The sequence below is a fragment of the Jaculus jaculus genome, chromosome 3, assembly GCF_020740685.1.
Source record: "Jaculus jaculus isolate mJacJac1 chromosome 3, mJacJac1.mat.Y.cur, whole genome shotgun sequence".
NCBI lineage: Eukaryota > Metazoa > Chordata > Mammalia > Rodentia > Dipodidae > Jaculus > Jaculus jaculus.
Window position 1 is genome coordinate 62488436 of NC_059104.1, and position 18694 is coordinate 62507129.

The 18694-nt window shown below is 39.3% G+C and overlaps 1 protein-coding gene across 1 annotated transcript in view; it reads left to right on the forward strand.

Moving 5' to 3' along the window:
• Window positions 1-18694, forward strand: part of Dnajc15 (DnaJ heat shock protein family (Hsp40) member C15) — a 103876-nt gene that overhangs the window by 78647 nt on the left and 6535 nt on the right. The window contains exon 5 of the mRNA XM_004650994.2: window positions 1561-1631. Coding sequence (XP_004651051.1) covers window positions 1561-1631 — 71 coding nt within the window. The remainder of the gene's footprint in view (window positions 1-1560; window positions 1632-18694) is intronic.

An 18694-nucleotide genomic window follows, 5' to 3' on the forward strand; every position in this document is an offset into this window, starting at 1 on the left:
TAACCACTAAGCCATCTCTCCAACCCCACAGTCATTCTTTAAGTTAGGTACCATGATTATCCCCATTTGAGGTTAACTAGCTGAGATAAGATAGTATAGCTATTGGGTAGCAACAGTGTTTTAGTGTTAGTGCTCCTTTTTCTTTTTTTTAAATCATTCTCAAGAACTGTACTAATGAACTGAGCATGGTGGTGTATGCCTTTAATCCCATCATTTGGGAGGTAGAGGTAGGAGGGTCGTTGTGAGTTTGAGGTCACTGTCAGACTACATAGTTAATTCCAAGTCAGCCTGTACTAGAGCAATACCCTACCTCCAAAACAAAACAAAACAAACTACTAATGAGAAGCATTTCTAACTGGATAAGTTAGTCTTACCATAATAATTTAGGGTTTTATTTTACTTTGTCCTCTAATTTTTTTAAGTATTTTACTTTTTATTTATTTATTAGAGAGAAAAGGAGAGACAGAGAGAGAATGGGTGCTCCAGGGCCTCTAGCCACTGCAAACAAATTCCAGATGCACGCACCATCATGTGCATCTAGCTTATGTGGGATCTGGAGAATTGAACCTGGATCCCTAGGCTATGCAGGCAAGTGCCTAAACCACTATGCAATCCCTCCAGCCCCTCTAATATTTTTTTAATTAAGAAAAATACTTATTTGTTTGAGAGAGAGAGAGAGAAAATATGCACACCAGGGCATCTAGCCACTGTAAAACAGTCTCCAGATGTTTGTAACTCCATTGTGCTTGTGGCTTTACGTGGGTACTGGGAAATTGAACCTGGGTCCTTTGGCTTTGCTGGCAAGCGCCTTAACTGCTGAGCCATCTCTCCAGGCCTCTCCTCTAATTTTCTTATGCAATATAAGCTCTCCAAGCCAAATTCTTCTCATGGTTTTCTTTCAAAGTAGGGGAACTGAGCTGTAAGGTATTTTGAGATTGCTTGTTGAAAGATAGTGAAAGCACACTGTTAGGAAGCACACATTACATTCCAGGCACTTCCTAGTACATTGTAACCATTACTGCTCTGTGAGGAGTATGTTCTTAGGAGCCCTGTTTTATAGTGAGGAAACTGAACAAAAAAAGATTAAAACTTTGACCAAAATTATTCAATTCTACATAGCAGTATTGGGATTAAAATCCAGGAATCTAGTTCTAAAACACAACTATTACTCTACTATCTTCCTTCAAAATAACTTTAGTGAGACTCTCCTGACATATTTATGTTTTACTTTTATTTAGATGGGAGCACCCTAGCAGCTGAACCATGGTCTTGTGTTTGTATTCTACAACTAAGCTACAGCTCAAACTCTTGTCTTTTTTTTTAACTGAGAATAAGGACTGACATTACAAAAGACTTAAGAGAAACATAATATAGCATTGAAACATGATTTATTCTGATGATTAATTAATATAATTTATTTTGATGATGAATTAAGTGAAAAGATGCAATTTTGTATTTGTCCACAAGATGGTGAAATTCTCATTAGTTTTTAATTTCTTGAAACCCACATATATAATTAATTTAAAATTTGCATTTGGCACTGTTCATTCTTTTTTACAGCCCATCTGCTGGCAAGGCCAAAATTCGAACAGCCCATAGGAGAATTATGATTTTGAATCATCCAGATAAAGGTAGGCAATTTTCTACTTTTCATAGCAGAAGATACTGTGAATTTCTTCCACTTTATTTAAACTCATTATAAATAATTTGTAGTTGAAATGGAAGTTTCTGTCTCACATGTATTAAAAGATTCCTCACAAATAAATGGGCCTATAATTTGGAGATGAATGAGTCAAAAAAAAGTCATAGATTCTTACTATTAGCTTTTAAGAATTAAATGCTGGCTTTTATCAATAATTAGGACCTGAGCCTATCTGATGCTCCTATATTTTGATCAAGAAGGAAAACATGAATTTGGACTTTTATGTGGAATAAACTAATTTAGGCTTCGTGCATATTATGTACACTTAAACATAAAAGTATGAAACTTAGGGATTTCCTATACATGTTTTTGATACATCATGCATGCTTCTGAATTTTGTTTGTTTTGATTTTTTTTTTTTTCCCTAGGTAGGGTCTCACTCTGGTCCAGGCTGACCTGGAATCAACTTTGTAGTTTCAGGATGGCATGGCTATCCTCCTACCTCTGCCTCCCAAGTGCTGGGATTAAAGGCGTGCACTACCACACCCTGCTTGTTTTTTTTTTTACATACAGGCTCACTGTTAACTCACTCTGTAGTCCCAGGCTGGCCTGCAGTTCACATCTGCCTCCTAGGTGCTGGAATAAAAGACATTTACCTGGCCTAAATCTGAATTTTTAAAAAATAGTTCATATTTATTTATTTATTTATTTGGCAGAGAAAGAGGGAGAAAGAGAGAATGGGTACACCAGGGCCTCTAGCCACTGCAAACAAACTCCAGACGCATGTGCCCCCTTGTGCATCTGGCTTATGTGGGACCTGGGGAATCGAATTGGGGTCCTTCAGCTTTGCAGGCAACCCCAAACACCTTAGCCGCTAAGCCATCTCTCCAGCCCAATTCTGAATTTTTAAATTTTGTTTTGGAAGGCTTTAAGGTTAAGCTATTTATTTCTAGCTGGCCAGATTTTAATGTAAATTTATCTTACAGAAAGACAATTATTATAACTTTAACTACACTACAGCTGCTTGATAGATAAAGCCCATATGCTCATTACTGTTCAGCTTTAAAATAACAGCTGGTAGAAGTTGTACTGTATTTTAGAAGTCAAAGGCGGTGAGAAAAGTGAAGAGTTTCTTAGATTATTTACAGACTTTCAGTTTTGTAATTATTTTGAAAAAAATTAAAAACAAATTTTGGGTTGCTATTCATCCTGACACCAAAATAAGGCATTCTTTTCCAGCCTTCAACTTAATTACTTAGTATTAAAATTCTTTTCACAGAACATCATCTCTATTGGTTTTTGCACTTGCTGTTCTTCACTGTGAATAAGCAAGAGAATAAACTTTGAAAAGAGGGTTTGCGTTAAATTTCGAAACAGCATCAGCAGTTACTGAAAGTATCCACTCAACTAATTTACTTTTTATTGTGTGCTTTCAGAGTAATTGACTGAGAAAGAAATCTGTTTAAGTGACTCCTTGAAGCCCTCTGTCTTCTAAATGTCCTCTGTCCCTCCCAGGTCAAGTGAATGCTCTTGGCTATGATTGATTGCAGTAGTGTCAGGCACTCATGTATTTCAGGTGGTTGACAAGTTGTTGATTGTGCCTGCCTTGAGAGGAAGTTCTGAAATGTACCTAAGAGAATTAAAGAAATTGTTTGCTTCTGTTATGGGCCAATAGTATCTATAAAGTTACCTGATTTATTTGGAGACAGTATATCAGAAGTGAGACTGTTGACTCTAGTATGCTTACCCAGTATCTTCCTGTCTGAATTTGTGTGGCTTTGTGTGAGAGGATAGACATGCAAGTGGGAAGCCAATAGTTTCTTTAGCTTGCATTGTTTACTTAGTTCCTTAACCTCTTCACATCTTAGTTTTATCATTTATTGAATAAAAGGATTTCTTAAAAACTCCTTTTGAGCTGGGCATGGTGGCACACGCCTTTAATCCCAGCACTTGGGAGGTAGAGGTAGGAGAATTGCCATGAGTTCGAGGCCACCCTGAGACTACGTAGTGAATTCCAGGTCAGCCTGGGCCAGAGTAAGATCCTACCTCAAAAGACAAAAACAAACAAACAAACAAAAACTCCTTTGGTTAATATGATTTAATGTAATCATCTTTTATGGTCATTCAATTAATGAAGAAACTGTACCCCATTTTTTATTCAGATTAGATTTTATTTTGTTTTTTAATGTAGGGTCTTGCTGTAGCCCAGGCTGGCCTTGAACTTACAGCAATCCTCCTGCCTCTGCCTCCTGAGTTCTGGGATTAAAGGCATGTGCCACCATGTCCAGCTACAGGGAAGGTGGGTGCACCAGGGCCTCTCTCCAGCTACTGCAAATCGACTCCAGATGCACGTGACGCTTTGTGCACCTCGCTTTCATACTCAAGTTGTTAAGGCTTTGCAGGCAAGTCCCTTAACTGCTGAGCCATGTCTCCAGTTCCAGATCCATTTTTTATAAATTTTATTTGTTTACTTATTTCAGAGAGAAAGAGGCAGATAGATATATATAGAGAGAATGGGCATGCCAGGACCTCCAACCACTGCAGACACACTCCAGATGCATGCATCTCCCTGTGCATCTGGCTTACATGGATATTGGGGAATAGATCCTTGGTCATTAGGCCTTGCAGACAAGGTCCAGCCATAGGTTACATTTTTGATTTAAGACTGATATTCTTTTTTTATTTTTGTATTTTATTTTATTTTTGGTTTCTCAAGGTATGGTCTCACTCTAGCTCAGAATGACCTGGAATTCACTATGTAATCTCAGGTTGGCCTTACATTTATGGTGATCCTCCTACCTTTGCCTCCCAAGTGCTGGGATTAAAGGCGTGAGCCACCACGTCTGGCTAAGAAAGATATTCTTGATCTTTGCATATTTTTATAACCTTGAAAAAGGTTATCTGGAGTTATCTTGCAGTGGCTGGAGGTCCTGGTGTACACATTCTGTACTTCTCTGTCTGTCTTCTATACCTCTGCTTGCAAATAAATAATAATAATAATAATAATAATAATAATAATAATAAAAGCAGTTGAAATTTCAGAAGTTCATAGACCTAAAACCCATGCATATATTCACGGTTAGTAAGAAGCAGAGGGATAGTAAACTTGGGAATATTGGTGGGACCTACTATGAATAATAGGGTTGGAATGATAGCCTATAAATGTCATTGTTACCTTTTGAGAATAACAGATTCTTAAACAAAAATGCATCATTGTCCATGGTGAGAAAATTTCAGGAACATTTGGGAAAGTGTAGGAATGGAAAACTCAATTTTGTATCCCGTTTTTTGTTAATTGTTCACCATATTTGTTCTGGCTAGATGATCACTAGGTGTTGTAAGTGACACTTAATTTCTCTACCAGTGCTTCCCAACACCACCCAAAGTAACTTTTCTGTTTGTTTTGTTTGTTACCAGCTGGTAGAATAAATTTGGAACAGCAAATGTGTGATCAACTGTAATTTGTTACACATTTCATTAACAGGTTGTACCAAGAAACTGACACCAGAAAATCAAGTCTGAGAAATGACTGAAAATATTTAAAAAAAATTTTTTTTGGTTCATTTTTATTCATTTATTTGAGAGAGAAAGAGGCAGAGAGAGAGAGAGGGGGAGAGAGAATGGGTGCACCAGGTCCTCCAGCCACTGCAAATGAACTCCAGACACGTGGCCCCCTTGTGCATCTGGCTAACGTGGGTCCTGGAGAATTGAGCCTTGAACCAGGGTCTTTAGGCTTCACAGGCAAGCGCTTAACCACTAAGCCATCTCTCCAGCCTGAAAATAAATTTTTTTGTATCTAGTTTGAAATGAGCATTCAGATATATTTCAGTAAAATATAAATTTCAATATAGTAAGCTAGATTAATGCATTTTTTTAAGTCTCATGATTTTAATCTATGGATTTGGGGCTTTTAGCTTATTGCCTTAAAAAATGCTGAAATTAGTGTTACAAAGTCAGTATTTTCTTCTGAATGCCCAGTGCACATAAGAAGTAGAGAGGAAGGACTGAGTGGATTTGAAAAACTATAGACTTCGGAGATTTATTACAGGCTATCTAATCTGCCATGTTTCAAAGTATACTTTTCCTGTGTATAACAAGTTAAAAACAAAAATCAAAAATATGTTTCCAAAAAAAAAATTAAAAAATGTTCCCTTCCCTTTATTATTATGTAACATTGCTGTGATAGTCAAATATGTGATGCTTTTGTATTATGTAAAAGGACTTGTCCTGGGCTGTGGCTGGGGCTGTGTGATAAGAAAGCTTGCCTAGCGTGCTTCTGGCCCTGGGTTCACTACTAGTCACCAGGGAGTCAGTGTGATTCGCCAGTTTGAGATCTAATCAATCAGTACTTCTCTTGAATTCAGATGTTCTGCTCCATCTTGGGAAAATGCTCAGTTAGCCATCTTTATTTATTAATTTTTAACAAACTTTATTTTTTAACAAAATTTTGTTAAAATATTTTATTTATTAATTTGCAGAGAGGAAGGGTTTGAAGTCAGGTTTGCATTGCTGGTAGAAATAACCCAACCAAGAGCAGCTTATGGGAAAAAGGTTTATTTTGGCTTATAGACTCAAGAGGAAGCTCCACAATGGCAGTGAAAAATGATGGCATGAGCAGAGGGTAGACATCACCCCCTGGCCAACATAAGGGGGACAACAGGGACAGGAGAGTATGCCAAACACTGCCATGGGGAAACTGTCTATAATACCCATAAAGCCCACCCCCAACAATACAACCCCTCCAGGAGGCATTAATTCCCAAATCTTCATCAGCTGGGAACCTATCATTCAGAACACCTAATTAATTGAGGGACACCTGAATCAAACCACCACAGAGGGAGAGAGAGAATGAGTGCACCAGGACCTTTTGCTACCATAAAGGAACTCCAGAGGCATGTGCCACTTTGTGCATCTTTCACTTTATGTGGGCACTGGGGAATTGAACCCATACTGTCAGATTTTGCAAAGAACTACCACTGAGTCATCTTTCTAGCCCAAACTTTATTTAATTTTTTTAATTGATAAATTCCATAATTAGAGACAACCATGAAAATTCCCTCTTCTCCCCCACTTTGCCCTTCACAAATCCACTGTCCTTCATAGTCTCTTCCCCTTTAAATTAGTCTTTTATTTTGATGTCATCAATATAAAAGGTCATGTGTAGGTAGTACCAGGCACTATGAGGTCATAGATATCCAGTCTATTTTGTGTGTGGAAGAATGCATTGTAAACAGTTCTACCCTTCCTTTGGCTCTTACATTCATTCTGCCACCTCTTCTGCAATGGACCTTGAGACTTGGAAAGTGTGATATAGATGTCTCAGTACTCAACACTCTTCTGTCACCTCTTCTCAACCATATCAAACCTTTTGAGTCATCCCAGTGGTCACCGCCATCAGAAAAAAGAAACTCTCTAACCAAAAGTGCGAGTGGCATTAATAAATGGGTATGAACATTAAGAGAAGTGTGTACAGGGCAGTTTAATGTGTGCGTAATATATGCATTTAGTTAGACAAGAGCAGGTGTTATTCCTCTGAGCCTCATGACCTCCCCCACCTTAGGTTTTTGACTAGGTTTTCAGTACCAGGCATGTATTCCCTCCCATGGAGCAGGCCTGCATTCCAATTAGAAAATGGTTGGTTTTCTCCATAACAGATATGCCACTGTTGCACCCATTGGGACATTCGGCCTGCTTGACCAAACTTAAGGCTTGTAGTATTTATTGTTGTTTACCACCATTGATGACTTCTCTCTCCCATAGGGCTGCATGCAGCATAGCTTTGTCCAACTTTTTGTCAGTTGGTCTACAGGGAGGAGGCTTTCAGCTCAGCTCCAGTTTGATTTCTTAGTGACCTTGTAGCCTAAGCATGTGGAGTCTTCAGGGTCTTACTATCTACCAAATTTTATTTCTTCAAAAAAGGTTATAGTCTTGGGCTGCAGAGATTGCTTAGTGGTTAAGGTGTCTTCCTGTGAAGCCTAAGGACCCTGGTTCAGTTCCCCAGTACCCACATAAAGTCAGATGCACAAGGTAGTTCATGTGTCTAGAGTCTCTCTCTTTCTCTCCATTTTTCTCTCTTTCAAATAAATAAAATAAAAGGTTATATTATTATAGAGGCATAGTGAAAGACAGTCCATCCTACTGGTAGGTAGACAGCTCCATGTACTACAAAGCTCTTTTTCACATTTGGATGAAATCTTTTTCATCCAAATCTTTTTCTCTGCACTGGACAAATTCTCAGTCTTTTTCCATTTATATCCCTTTCAATACAGACTTAGCATTCTTCTCCTTCTTTAATAGTGCTTGGATCAAAATTAAATAATTGTATTAAAAGCAAGTCAGAGTCATTATGTTTTTTAAGTATTTTATTTATTTATTATATGAGAGAGAAAAAGAAAGAGGCAAGACAGAGAGAGTGAGCATGGGTTCACCAGGGCCTCCTGCTTCTGCAAATGAATTCCAGACACGTGTCATGTTGTAGTCAGCTTCACGTTGTTGAGACGAACATCTAAACAAGGTACAGTTTATGGGAGGAAGAGATTTATCTCAAGCTTACAGATCATGAGGAAATTCCACCAGTGGCAGAAGAAGCTGTTTCCACATATCCAAGCACAGAGAAACTATCACTAGCCAGCAAACACCAAAAGCAACAAGAAGCAAACAGCAGGAACTTCGCCAAAGCAGACTTCTCAGCAAACCTTTGGCCTGAAAGTCAGATCCACCTCCAACACACCTTAGGGGTGGACCCTGATATCCAGCCCCAGTGACACCTCTTCTATCCAAGTGGCTGGAGACAAGCTTTAATAAAACACCTGAGTCTCTGGGGGACAAACATTCAAACTACCATATACCACTTAGTGCATCTGGCTTTACCCAGGTATGGGAGAATTGAACCTAGGCGTTCAGGTTTTGCAAGCAAGTGCCTTTAACCACTGGGCAATCTTTCTAGCTCCACAGTCATTATTTTTTTAAAAAATATTTGTTTGTTTATTTATGAGAAAGAGAGAATGATGACATCAGGGCCTCTAGCCACTGCCAACAAACTCCAGATGGATACGCCACTATGTACATCTGGTTTACCTAGGTCTGGGGAATCAAATATGGGTCCTTAGACTAGCACCTAACACAGGCAAGCACCTGAACCACTAAGCCATCTCTCCAGCCCCAGAATCACTGTGTGTGTATGTGTGTGTGTGTGTGTGTGTGTGTGTGTGTGTGTGTGTGTGTAATAATGGGCATGTCAGGGTCTCTAGCTGCTGCGAACAAACTCCAAATGCATGTGCCAGTTTGTGCATCTGGCTTTTTATGGGTACTGGAAAATTAAACCTGGACCCATTAGGCTTTACAGGTAAGTGCCATAACTGCTGAGCCATCTCTCCAGCCCCTCATTATATTCTTTTAATTTAAATTTATTTATTTATTTATTTACTTACTTACTTACTTACTTATTTATGAGAGAGAAAGAGGCAGAGGAAGAGGGAGAATGGGCACACCAAGGCCTCCAGCCACTGCAAACAAATGTCACCCCTTGTGCATCTGGCTTATATGGGTCCTGGAGAATCAAACTGGTATCCTTTGTCTTTGCAGACAAATGCCTTAACTGCTAAGCCATCTCTCCAGCCCAACCCTCATTATATATATATTTAATTTTTATTAGCATTTTCCATGATTATAAAAAAAATCCCATGTTAATTCTCTCCCCCCCCCACAACTCATTATATTTTTAATGGAGTTTAATTAATTATACCCCTTGTAAAAGAATCCATTTTTTTTTACATGAGATCTTGGGACAAATATAACTTGTTATCATATTTTACATTTAAAGCATATATTATAAATATTTAGAAATATAAACATGGTGGGGGCTGGAGAGATGGCTTAGCAGTTAAGGTGTTTGCCTGCAAAGCCAAAGGATCCTGGTTCAATTCTTTGGGTCCCACATAAGCCAGATGCACAAGGTGGCACATGCATCTTGTATTCATTTGCAGTGGCTGGAGGCCCTCTTGTGCCCATTCTCTCTCTCTCTCTCTCTCTCTCTTTTTTTCTCTCTCTCAAATAAATAAATAAAATATTTATTTGGGGGGGGCTATTCCAAGAAGGTCCATGTTATGATTTATCTGTTTGTAACCTGAGAACAGGGGTACACAGAGCCTCCCCAACACATACAATTTCTCTACAATGAAAAATGCCATTTACTATTTCTTCTTAACTCATTTACTATTTCTTCTTAACTTGGTTCCCAACCTACATGCATCACCTCTTCCACCATCTGTAATAAAACTCCATAGTGTTCTCTTTACACATAGTCAATGTAGGTGTGTGTTTGTGTCACATTTACTGAAATGGTTATTATGAATCTGAAACCTGTCAGTTCACAGCACTCCTTAAATAAAATATTTTTAAAAAAGAAATATAAAGATGTGATCACTAGAGAAAAGACATTACTAATTATCTGATTATTCTTTTTTGGTTTTTCAAGGTAGGGTCTTATTCTAGCCCAAGCTGACTTGGAATTCACTCAATATTCTCAGGGTGGCTTCAAACTCATGGCAGTCCTTCTACCTCTGCCTCCTAAGTGCTGAGATTAAAGGTGTGTGCCCACGCCCGGCTCTTTTATTTATAAATGTAGTGGATTAGTTTTCAGAGGGCTTTTATCATTTTGTCTTCATTTTAATATTCTATTTAGTTGTAAGACTTTGGGTTAATTGGCTTTTAAGCAAGCCATAATTTTGTTTTATTATATACTAATTTTTTATAATCTACTTTTTAAAAAAGGTTATATTTTTATAGTCCCTCTCCCTCATTCCCCCCCTCATTCCACTGAGGGCCCTCCTCTGTGGGGTTATTGGTGTTCACTGTGGGGTCGTGATGGCCTTAGTCTTTGGTGGAGATGAGACTTTTCTTAGGATATATCTACTCACCCTGTGGCTCTTAAGTCTTTCCTCCTTGTCTTCTGCTGTTCTCTGAGCCTTGGTGGGCATGTTAGAGATCTGATTTAGTGTTGTGCCCTCTGTTGTCTCTGGATTTCTGCTTTGATAAGTTTTTAGCAACCATAGTGTCTGTTACCATCCCACTGGAACTGGTTGTCAGGCTGGCAGTGAGAGCAGTACTCATGTAGTGGCTTCCTTTGCACTGCCTCCTGGCAGATGTGATAGAGAATGGCACAGCTATGGTAAAGATGACACATCTTGTGGTAGGCATTCAGCTCTGTTTTGTTATTGTATTGGTTATTGGTGAATCTTGCATCTCCCCAGTATTCTCTTCTATTTATAAAATAAAACAGATTCTCCATTCACAGGTGAAAGCAGCATGGATTAAAGGAGATAAGCATAGTTGTTTAAGAGACTTTTTGATATGTAAACTTACTCTTCTTAGCAAAAAGGCAGTTGAAGCTTCTCTCTGTAGTCTATAACTTTCCTATACATGGGATTATAACTTGGTTCCCAACACAAGGTATGAGTTCTGTCCCACTAAGCAGGCTTCATGTCCAATCCAAGAATAGTTAGTTACCCAGAGACAGGGGGATCTCTGGGGCTTATTTAGCACCCAGTCTAGCCTAATTTGTGAGCTCTAGGCCAATGAGAGACCCAGCCTCAAAAAACGATGGAAGATCCCCAAGGGGAACAATACTCAAGTTTATCTTATGGACTCCATTAAGCACCCACATACAAACATGCACACAGATACATATATAGTAATATCAAACATGAAACATGTCATATTCTGATATGACAATCCTTATACACATAGCATTTTTCCCAAATTTTTAAAAATTGTAATATATGTTGACCCATCTCTCCAGTCCAAATTGTGATGGGAAATTATTTTATCTGGCTTAGTAAACTTAGCTGGATTTTCATGTTAGTTTGCACATTCATTCTCTTATGAGAGGTTATTTTGGTTAAATATATAAAGCAAATACGTAGTTAGGAAGGGAAAGAATAATTATTTTGGGGGGAAGGGTTTTTTTTGTTTTTGTTTTTTTTAGTTTTGTCTTTTTATTATTGTAGATTGTTTAAAAGTGTAGTTTAGGCCAGCGATGTGTCATATGTCTTTAATCCTAGCACTTGGGAGGCTGAGGAAGGAGGTTTGCTGTGAGTTCTAGGCCATCCCGAGACTACATTGTGAATTCCATGTCCTACCTCGAATTCCAGACCCTACCTTGAAAAACGAAAACAAAAACAACAACAACAAGAAAAGAGGTGGTTTAGTAATCTTTAAGAGAAACAAATGTGAGATATATATTTTTTTAATTTTTATTAACATTTTCCATGATTATAAAAAACATCTCATGGTAATTCCCTCCCTCCCCCGCCACACTTCTCCCTTTGAAATTCCATTGAGATATATTTTGAAATAGTACTTAACTCATTGTCGGTTGATATGGGAAATATTTTGCCTTAGTTTCTGAAGCAAAGAATGGTTTGATAGTGGAGTAAATTAATTGACAAAAGGATGATTTAGAGAGGACAGGTAGATATTGAACAGGGCTAGGAGAAAAGTAAAGCATGTTGACTTAATGCTACATGAAGCTCTCAGGAGCCAGTCTGGTGGAAAGGGAGAGTAGGGTATTGAATAGATGAATCAGGAATACAGAAGAGGGGCCTAGGCTTAGTAATTTGAAGACTTACCAACTTAAGATGGTGTTAAAATCAATCTTTTATTATTATTGTTAGAGACAGAGAGGGAGGAAAGGGAGGAAAATGGACACACCGGGGCCTCTAGCCACTGCAAATGAACTCCAGATGCATGTGCCACCATGTGCATCTGGCTTAAGTGGGGCCTGGAGAATCAAACTTGGGTCCTTAGGTTTTGCAGGCATGTGCCTTACCCACTAAGCCATCTCTCCAGCCCCCAGAACTAATCTTAATAAGTAATGGAAGCCAGGATTAGTGGCAAAGGCTTATAATTTCAGTTCCTCTAGTGGCTAAGACAAGAGGTATTTGAGTTCCAGGTTTGCCTTGGCTACAGAGCCAGTTCAAAGCAAGAACCTCTCTCAAAATTATGAAAAACAAAATTGGAGCCTAAAGCTCAATGGTAAAGCTCTTGCTTTATGCACAAAACCTGTTAGTTTAATCCCTAGTACCAAAGAAAGGGAGGGTAGGAGGGATAGTTTCAGTATGACATGGAAAAAGGGAAGGAAAAGAAAAGGAAAGAGAAGGGGGAAAGGAAGGAAGAGATGGGAGAAAGGAAGAAAAAATATCAAGAGAAGCTATATGTGTGTATGTGTACACACACACTTGTGTGTGTGTGTCTGTGTGCCTGTGTGTGTGTGTATGTATAGTTGCAGTCAGGTTCACATTGCTGTAGAAATCACCCATCCAAGAGCTGGGCGTGGTGGTACACACCTTTAATCCCAGCACTTGGGAGGCAGAGGTAGAAGGATTGCCATGAGTTTGAGGCCACCCTGAGACTACATAGTTAATTTCAGGTCAGTCTGGGCCAAAGTGAGACCTACCTTGCACCCCACCCCCCCGCAAGAAATTACCCATTCAATAGCAGCTTGTGGGGAAGAAAAAGGTTTATTTTGGCTTACATGCTCTAGGTGGAAGCTCCATGATGGCAGGGGGAAACAATGGCATGAGCAGAGGGTGGACATCACCCCCTGGCCCACATAAGTGGACAACAGGAACAACAGTGTGCCAAACACTGGCATGGGGAAACTGGCTCTAACGTCCATAAGCCCGCTCCCAACAATACACCGCCTCCAGGAGGCTTTAATTTCCTTTTGCCATCAGCTGGGGAACCTGACCTCCAGAACCCCTAAGTTTATGGGGGACACCTGAATCGAACCACCACATATATAAATGAGGGAGTAAAAGAACAGAGTCCAGATTTAAGAAATTCAAACATTTATAGATCATTTTTTAAAAAAGGGAAAATCAGCGAAAGAAATAAAAGGAAAACATTTAGGAGACAATGGAGCATTTGAAGCCTACAGTCATGTTATTTGTATGAAGAAAGCTGACTACTACTGTGAGGATCCTGAAAATGCAGGTGGAGAGATGGGTCATAGTACTTTGACAACATCGGAAGAGCTTAGACAGATTCATGTGGCACTGGTTTAGAATGAAAAGGTGAGGAGATTGAGTTACCTGCCATAGACAACATTTTTTAGAAGCTTTGTGAGGGAAAAGAGGAGAGAAATAGATTATGCTACAAGAAATTGCAACATTAAGGAAAATGTTTTTGTTTTCCTTTGCTTTTTACTTTTTAAATTGAGAAGCATGTTGAATAATTTTGAGCGGATTTCTGTTGGTGAAAGTGATCAACTAGGGAGATTGATGTTTTAGAAGAGATTATACTTAAATTCAACATAAGTGTAATGTAGGTTCCTGAGTCAGTTATATATTTATAGAACAGAAATTTGGTAGAGTTTCATATGAAAAAGAGCCATGAGTATGTACTTGATCTCAAAGCTGATAAGACTCAATAATACAAAAGCTTCAGAAAAAGTTTATCCGGTCAAATTTGCATCAAAGAATACACAGTAATTGTGTGTGTGTGTGTGTGTGTGTGTGTGTGTGTGTGTGTGTGTGTATTTGTTGTTGTTTCTTTGAGGTAGGGTCTCACTGTAGCCCAGGCTGACCTAGAACTTACTAAGTAGTTAAGTACTTCCAGGCTGGCCTTAAATTCACAGCCATCCTCTACCTGTCCCTCCCAAGTGCTGGGATTCATGGCATGTATCACCACACTAAGCACAGTATTTATCTTTTTAATGACAAAATGTTATCATAATCTTCTGTGCTTGCCCTTCATTCATCAATTCACATTGGTTTCTCAACAATACTGAGGAAATTATACCTGATCTGGAACCCTGGGTTGGTTTCTGGATGCCATAATTTAAAGGACACTAGCAAGTAATAGCCAAAGAAAAGCAAACAAGATTAGGAAGAGTATGAAAACAATGTTATACAATTTAATCATTTATTCACCCAACAAATATTTATGCACTACTTTATTTTTATTTCATTTTATTTATTCTTTCTTGCAGTCAGTGAATACAGTCAAGTTGGTACCATTGTTAGCCTTCTCCCTGTTCTCTCTCCACAGGGACCCTCCTTGTTGGGGTATATGGGTCGCGTATTGTGGGTTTAGCCTTCAGTTTTGGGTAGGAGGAAATGTCTCTGTGTGTCATGACCCAACGTGTGACTCTGACATTTTTTCTGTCCCCTCTTCTGCAAATTTCCCTGAGCCATGTTGACTTCATTTTAGGTCTGTTTCAGTGTTGAGATCTTGGGAGCCTCTGTGTCTCTGGATATCTGAGTTGGTAGGGGTTGATTGTTCTCTGTGTCCATCTCCTTCACTTTTGTGATGGTTCCTGGTTCGCCAAGAAAACAGCATTCTTGTATGTTTCTCCAATTATTCTTAGTTTCATCTGGGGCCCTTTTGAGGTATGATGAGTGGTTCAGTCCTTAGGATCTGTGTCAATCTGTAAAAGAGAAGCAAAGCTGTGTGTGATGGAGCACGCCTTTGATCCCAGCACTCTCAGGAGGCAGAACTGGAGGATTTCTGTGAGTTCAAGGCTACCCTGAGAATATAGAGTTAATTCCAGGTCAGCCTGGGCTAGAGTGAGACTGTACCTCAAAAAAAAAAAAAAAAGAGAGAGAGAGAGAGAGAGAGAGGAAAAAAAAAAACAGAAACAGGAGGAGATAAAGGTCAGTTTTTGTCATAACCTCTCCAGGGCCTTGTGAATCTGGTGTTCCCTCTAAGGGCCTGGTGAAGGTTCAAACATTTGGTCTGTCTTTTAAGATGTAGAGTTTTATGGTGCCATTGCCATTTGGGTCTAGTTTTGTGTCCCCTACTCCTTCCCTTGCCCTCCCCTCTCTCCCCATCCTCCATATTGTCTGGTCCTTGAGATGCTTTTAAGTATGTCGGCAAGTAGGTTAGATTCAGGTTAGGAGCTATAGATGAGTGAGACGCTGCGGCAGTAGTAAGGAAAAATGACACATGAAATTTGAAGAAAAATGGTCGAACCTGGAACAGATCATTCTCAGTGAACTCACCCAATCACAGGAAGATAATATGCAGTACTTTATGTAAGTCAGATAGTGTAGTTAGACATTGAACAAGATCATGGAAGACTTAGTTTTCATGAATTTTATATTCTACTTGGAAAGACAAAATAGTAGATAATTTGTAGGTTGAAATGGTCACAAATTTTTCATAGTTCCTCACCAAAAGGAGCTCTGTTTCCTCTCCTTCTGCATTCATATTCACCTTGTCCAATGTTGGTCATTCACTTTGGCTAATAAAATATAGCAGAAGTGACATGGCATGGGTCCTGTGACTAGGCCTCAAAAGCACTGCAGTACCAGCTCTCCCTCTGTTAGAGCCTTGAAAACACCATGTGATGAATACCTGGCTCCCAAAGGATGCAGGACTGAGGAGTGAGACATGCCACCCAGCAAATGCCCTCATGAGGCCATCCTGGACCAGCCAGCACTAAATGATTGGACCTGTCCTCCATGTAGTAATGAAAAGAAATTACATTGTTGCTTTGAGCCACTGCTAGGGATTGTCTTCTGTAGAAAAGGCCGATACAGATAATGTGCAACAATGCTATAGATGTGTGCTTTAAAAACAAATGAAGCAGAGCAAAGCAGGTAGAGAAGGGCAGGTGAAGGGAAGACAGCCACAGTTTTACTTGAGGCCATCATAGAAATTCTGTGGAGAGAGAAAAGGGAGGATATCCTGCAAAATTGAGGAAAGGTTATTTCAAACAGAAAGAACACCCAGTGTGTATGACCTGAAATAAGAGCATAATGTATGTTTATAGAATTACAGAGATACGCCACTGGGAGCCTAGCAAGCTAATGGAGTGGTTTTCAAGCTGATGCAGAATTTGGGGGTTCAGGAGGGAGTCCCCCAAATTTATGAACCCCCAAGTTTGGGTTCCATCCTACCTTCAACAAAAAAATTGATAAAGATGGATCCAAGAGGGATAAATTATGAATTATTAAGTTTATTTAGGGAGAAATCACAAATTGTGAGGTTTATTTTAAGGGAGATTGGGATCTAGGAAGGAAGGCTGGGGCAGAGTCATAAATATTAAAAGTAGGACACACACTGTCATGTGGAAAACACTACATAGTTTATACAGTTCCTTTTAAGAAAAATTGAGGGTTTCAAAGAAAGACTGAGGTAGAGCCACCAGTACATGGAAAGGAGATAAACTGAGGCTTTCAAGGAAAATTAAGAGAGAAAATACCAAAGCAGAAATGAAGAAATACAAAGGAGAAATGAATAATGAAGAGTTACACCCATGGTTACCCTGAGTTCAAGGAAGTTACACAGGGTGTGGGCTTGGAGTTGGTGAGAGCACCCATGTGGTAGGTCTAGAGTGTAAGGGAAATACACACGTGGTAGATTCATAGGCCAAAGGAAAATCATGAATATGATCAAAGTGAGAAGGTACCCCAAACTATAAAGTAGAGACAAGCAGAAAGTTCCCCTAGACCAAGAAACAGTGTAATGCTCTCCCCTACCGCAGCCAGGATGGATGAGTGTGAAGCTAGACCCACATGTATCCAAGTAGAGATGAGAAGGAATCCAGAGAGAGATCTGCAAAGAGGAAAAAGGCAAGACAGGAAGAAGATGAGAGTCTTTATATGCAAGGGGAAGACCTGACTGGTTTGTAGATTTGGAGAGCATATCCCAAAGCTAGCCCACCTGGGCCTTCTATCTAGGTAGCATGCTGGACTGTGGGTGCGGGGGGCCACTGTAGATCAATCTCCATCAAACACAAGTTCCATTTCTGCCAAGTGTTTTGTTCTTGTGTCAGGTGAGGTGTCATCTGGTTCTCTCTGGGCCTCAGTTTCTAACTGAAACTACCCAAAAGGAGCTAGCTTTCTCCTAGCCTCCTTCAAAGCCATACTAGGAACTTTGAGTTTTATTTCTAAGCACCAAGAAAATGACATTATTGGCTTATGGTATTGTGGGTGGTTACTTTGGAAACTATGCAGAAAATAGGAGTCAAGTATTTCTTCGAGAAAAAGTGTAGTAATTCAAGAGAATGATACTGGTTTAAACTAAGGTTGTTCACAGCTAAGACAATTTAAAATAAAGAGAGAGACATCTATCTAATTCAGAATGAACTTAAAAGAGCAAGACATAAACACTAATGGGTCAGAAGTAAGTTAACGGAACAAGAACTTGTTGTAATGAGGAACTTAGAGGGGATCTGTGCAATATCAATAAAATGTAGCATGTATATGTGACATCTTTCCACTGAAAAGAAGATACAGGTATAAACAGTGCAGATTTGACCCCCCCCACCCCCACCCAGAAGACTGTTCTAGCGACTCCTCCTCCTCACCTCAGTCATCTATCTCAGGTTTATTGATGCCTACTGGGAACCATAGAAGAATGTTGTTCCAGGCTCTGGAGCTACAGCAATGGAAAAGTGATACTCAGGAAGAGGCAGTAGAAATAATATGACATTAAAGACTCCTAGAGAACAACTTCCTAAGGATACTATAGGAAGTGCTCGCTTCTGAGAAAGACTCTTCTGCCTAGATTTCCATAATTCCCTCTTCTGATAAACTGAATTAGCCTTAAGCTACTTTTCAGATCCTCCTGTACCTCATGATTTAAAACAAAACAAAAAAACCTTATTATTGAGATAAGGTGTTCACATTACTATACAGCTTAGACGGGGATGCATACTAAACTATCCACTTCCTTCAGTTTCTACTTTGCTAAGTGCTTTTTTTCATGAAAGGGTGTTAGTTTTAAAGCACCCACCAATACCATTCTTACTTACCTGCTTTCTGTACCTATGGAGGAAGTGCTTCTGTGAAACAGTATTTTGATGCCAAAGTTTGTGTGTTGATTTTCATGTGCATGTCCAAAGAGACCTAAGTAAGACCTGGTTGCTTTTCAAGAAATTTATTATCAAATGGTAGACAGACATAAGCTTTAGAATACAAATCATGGGGCTGGGGAGATGGTTTAGTGGTTAAAGGTGCTTGTTTGCAAAGTCTACCACTCTGGCTTTAATTCCCCAGCCACCTATGTAAAGCTAAATTCAAAAAGTGGCACAAAGTGTCTGTC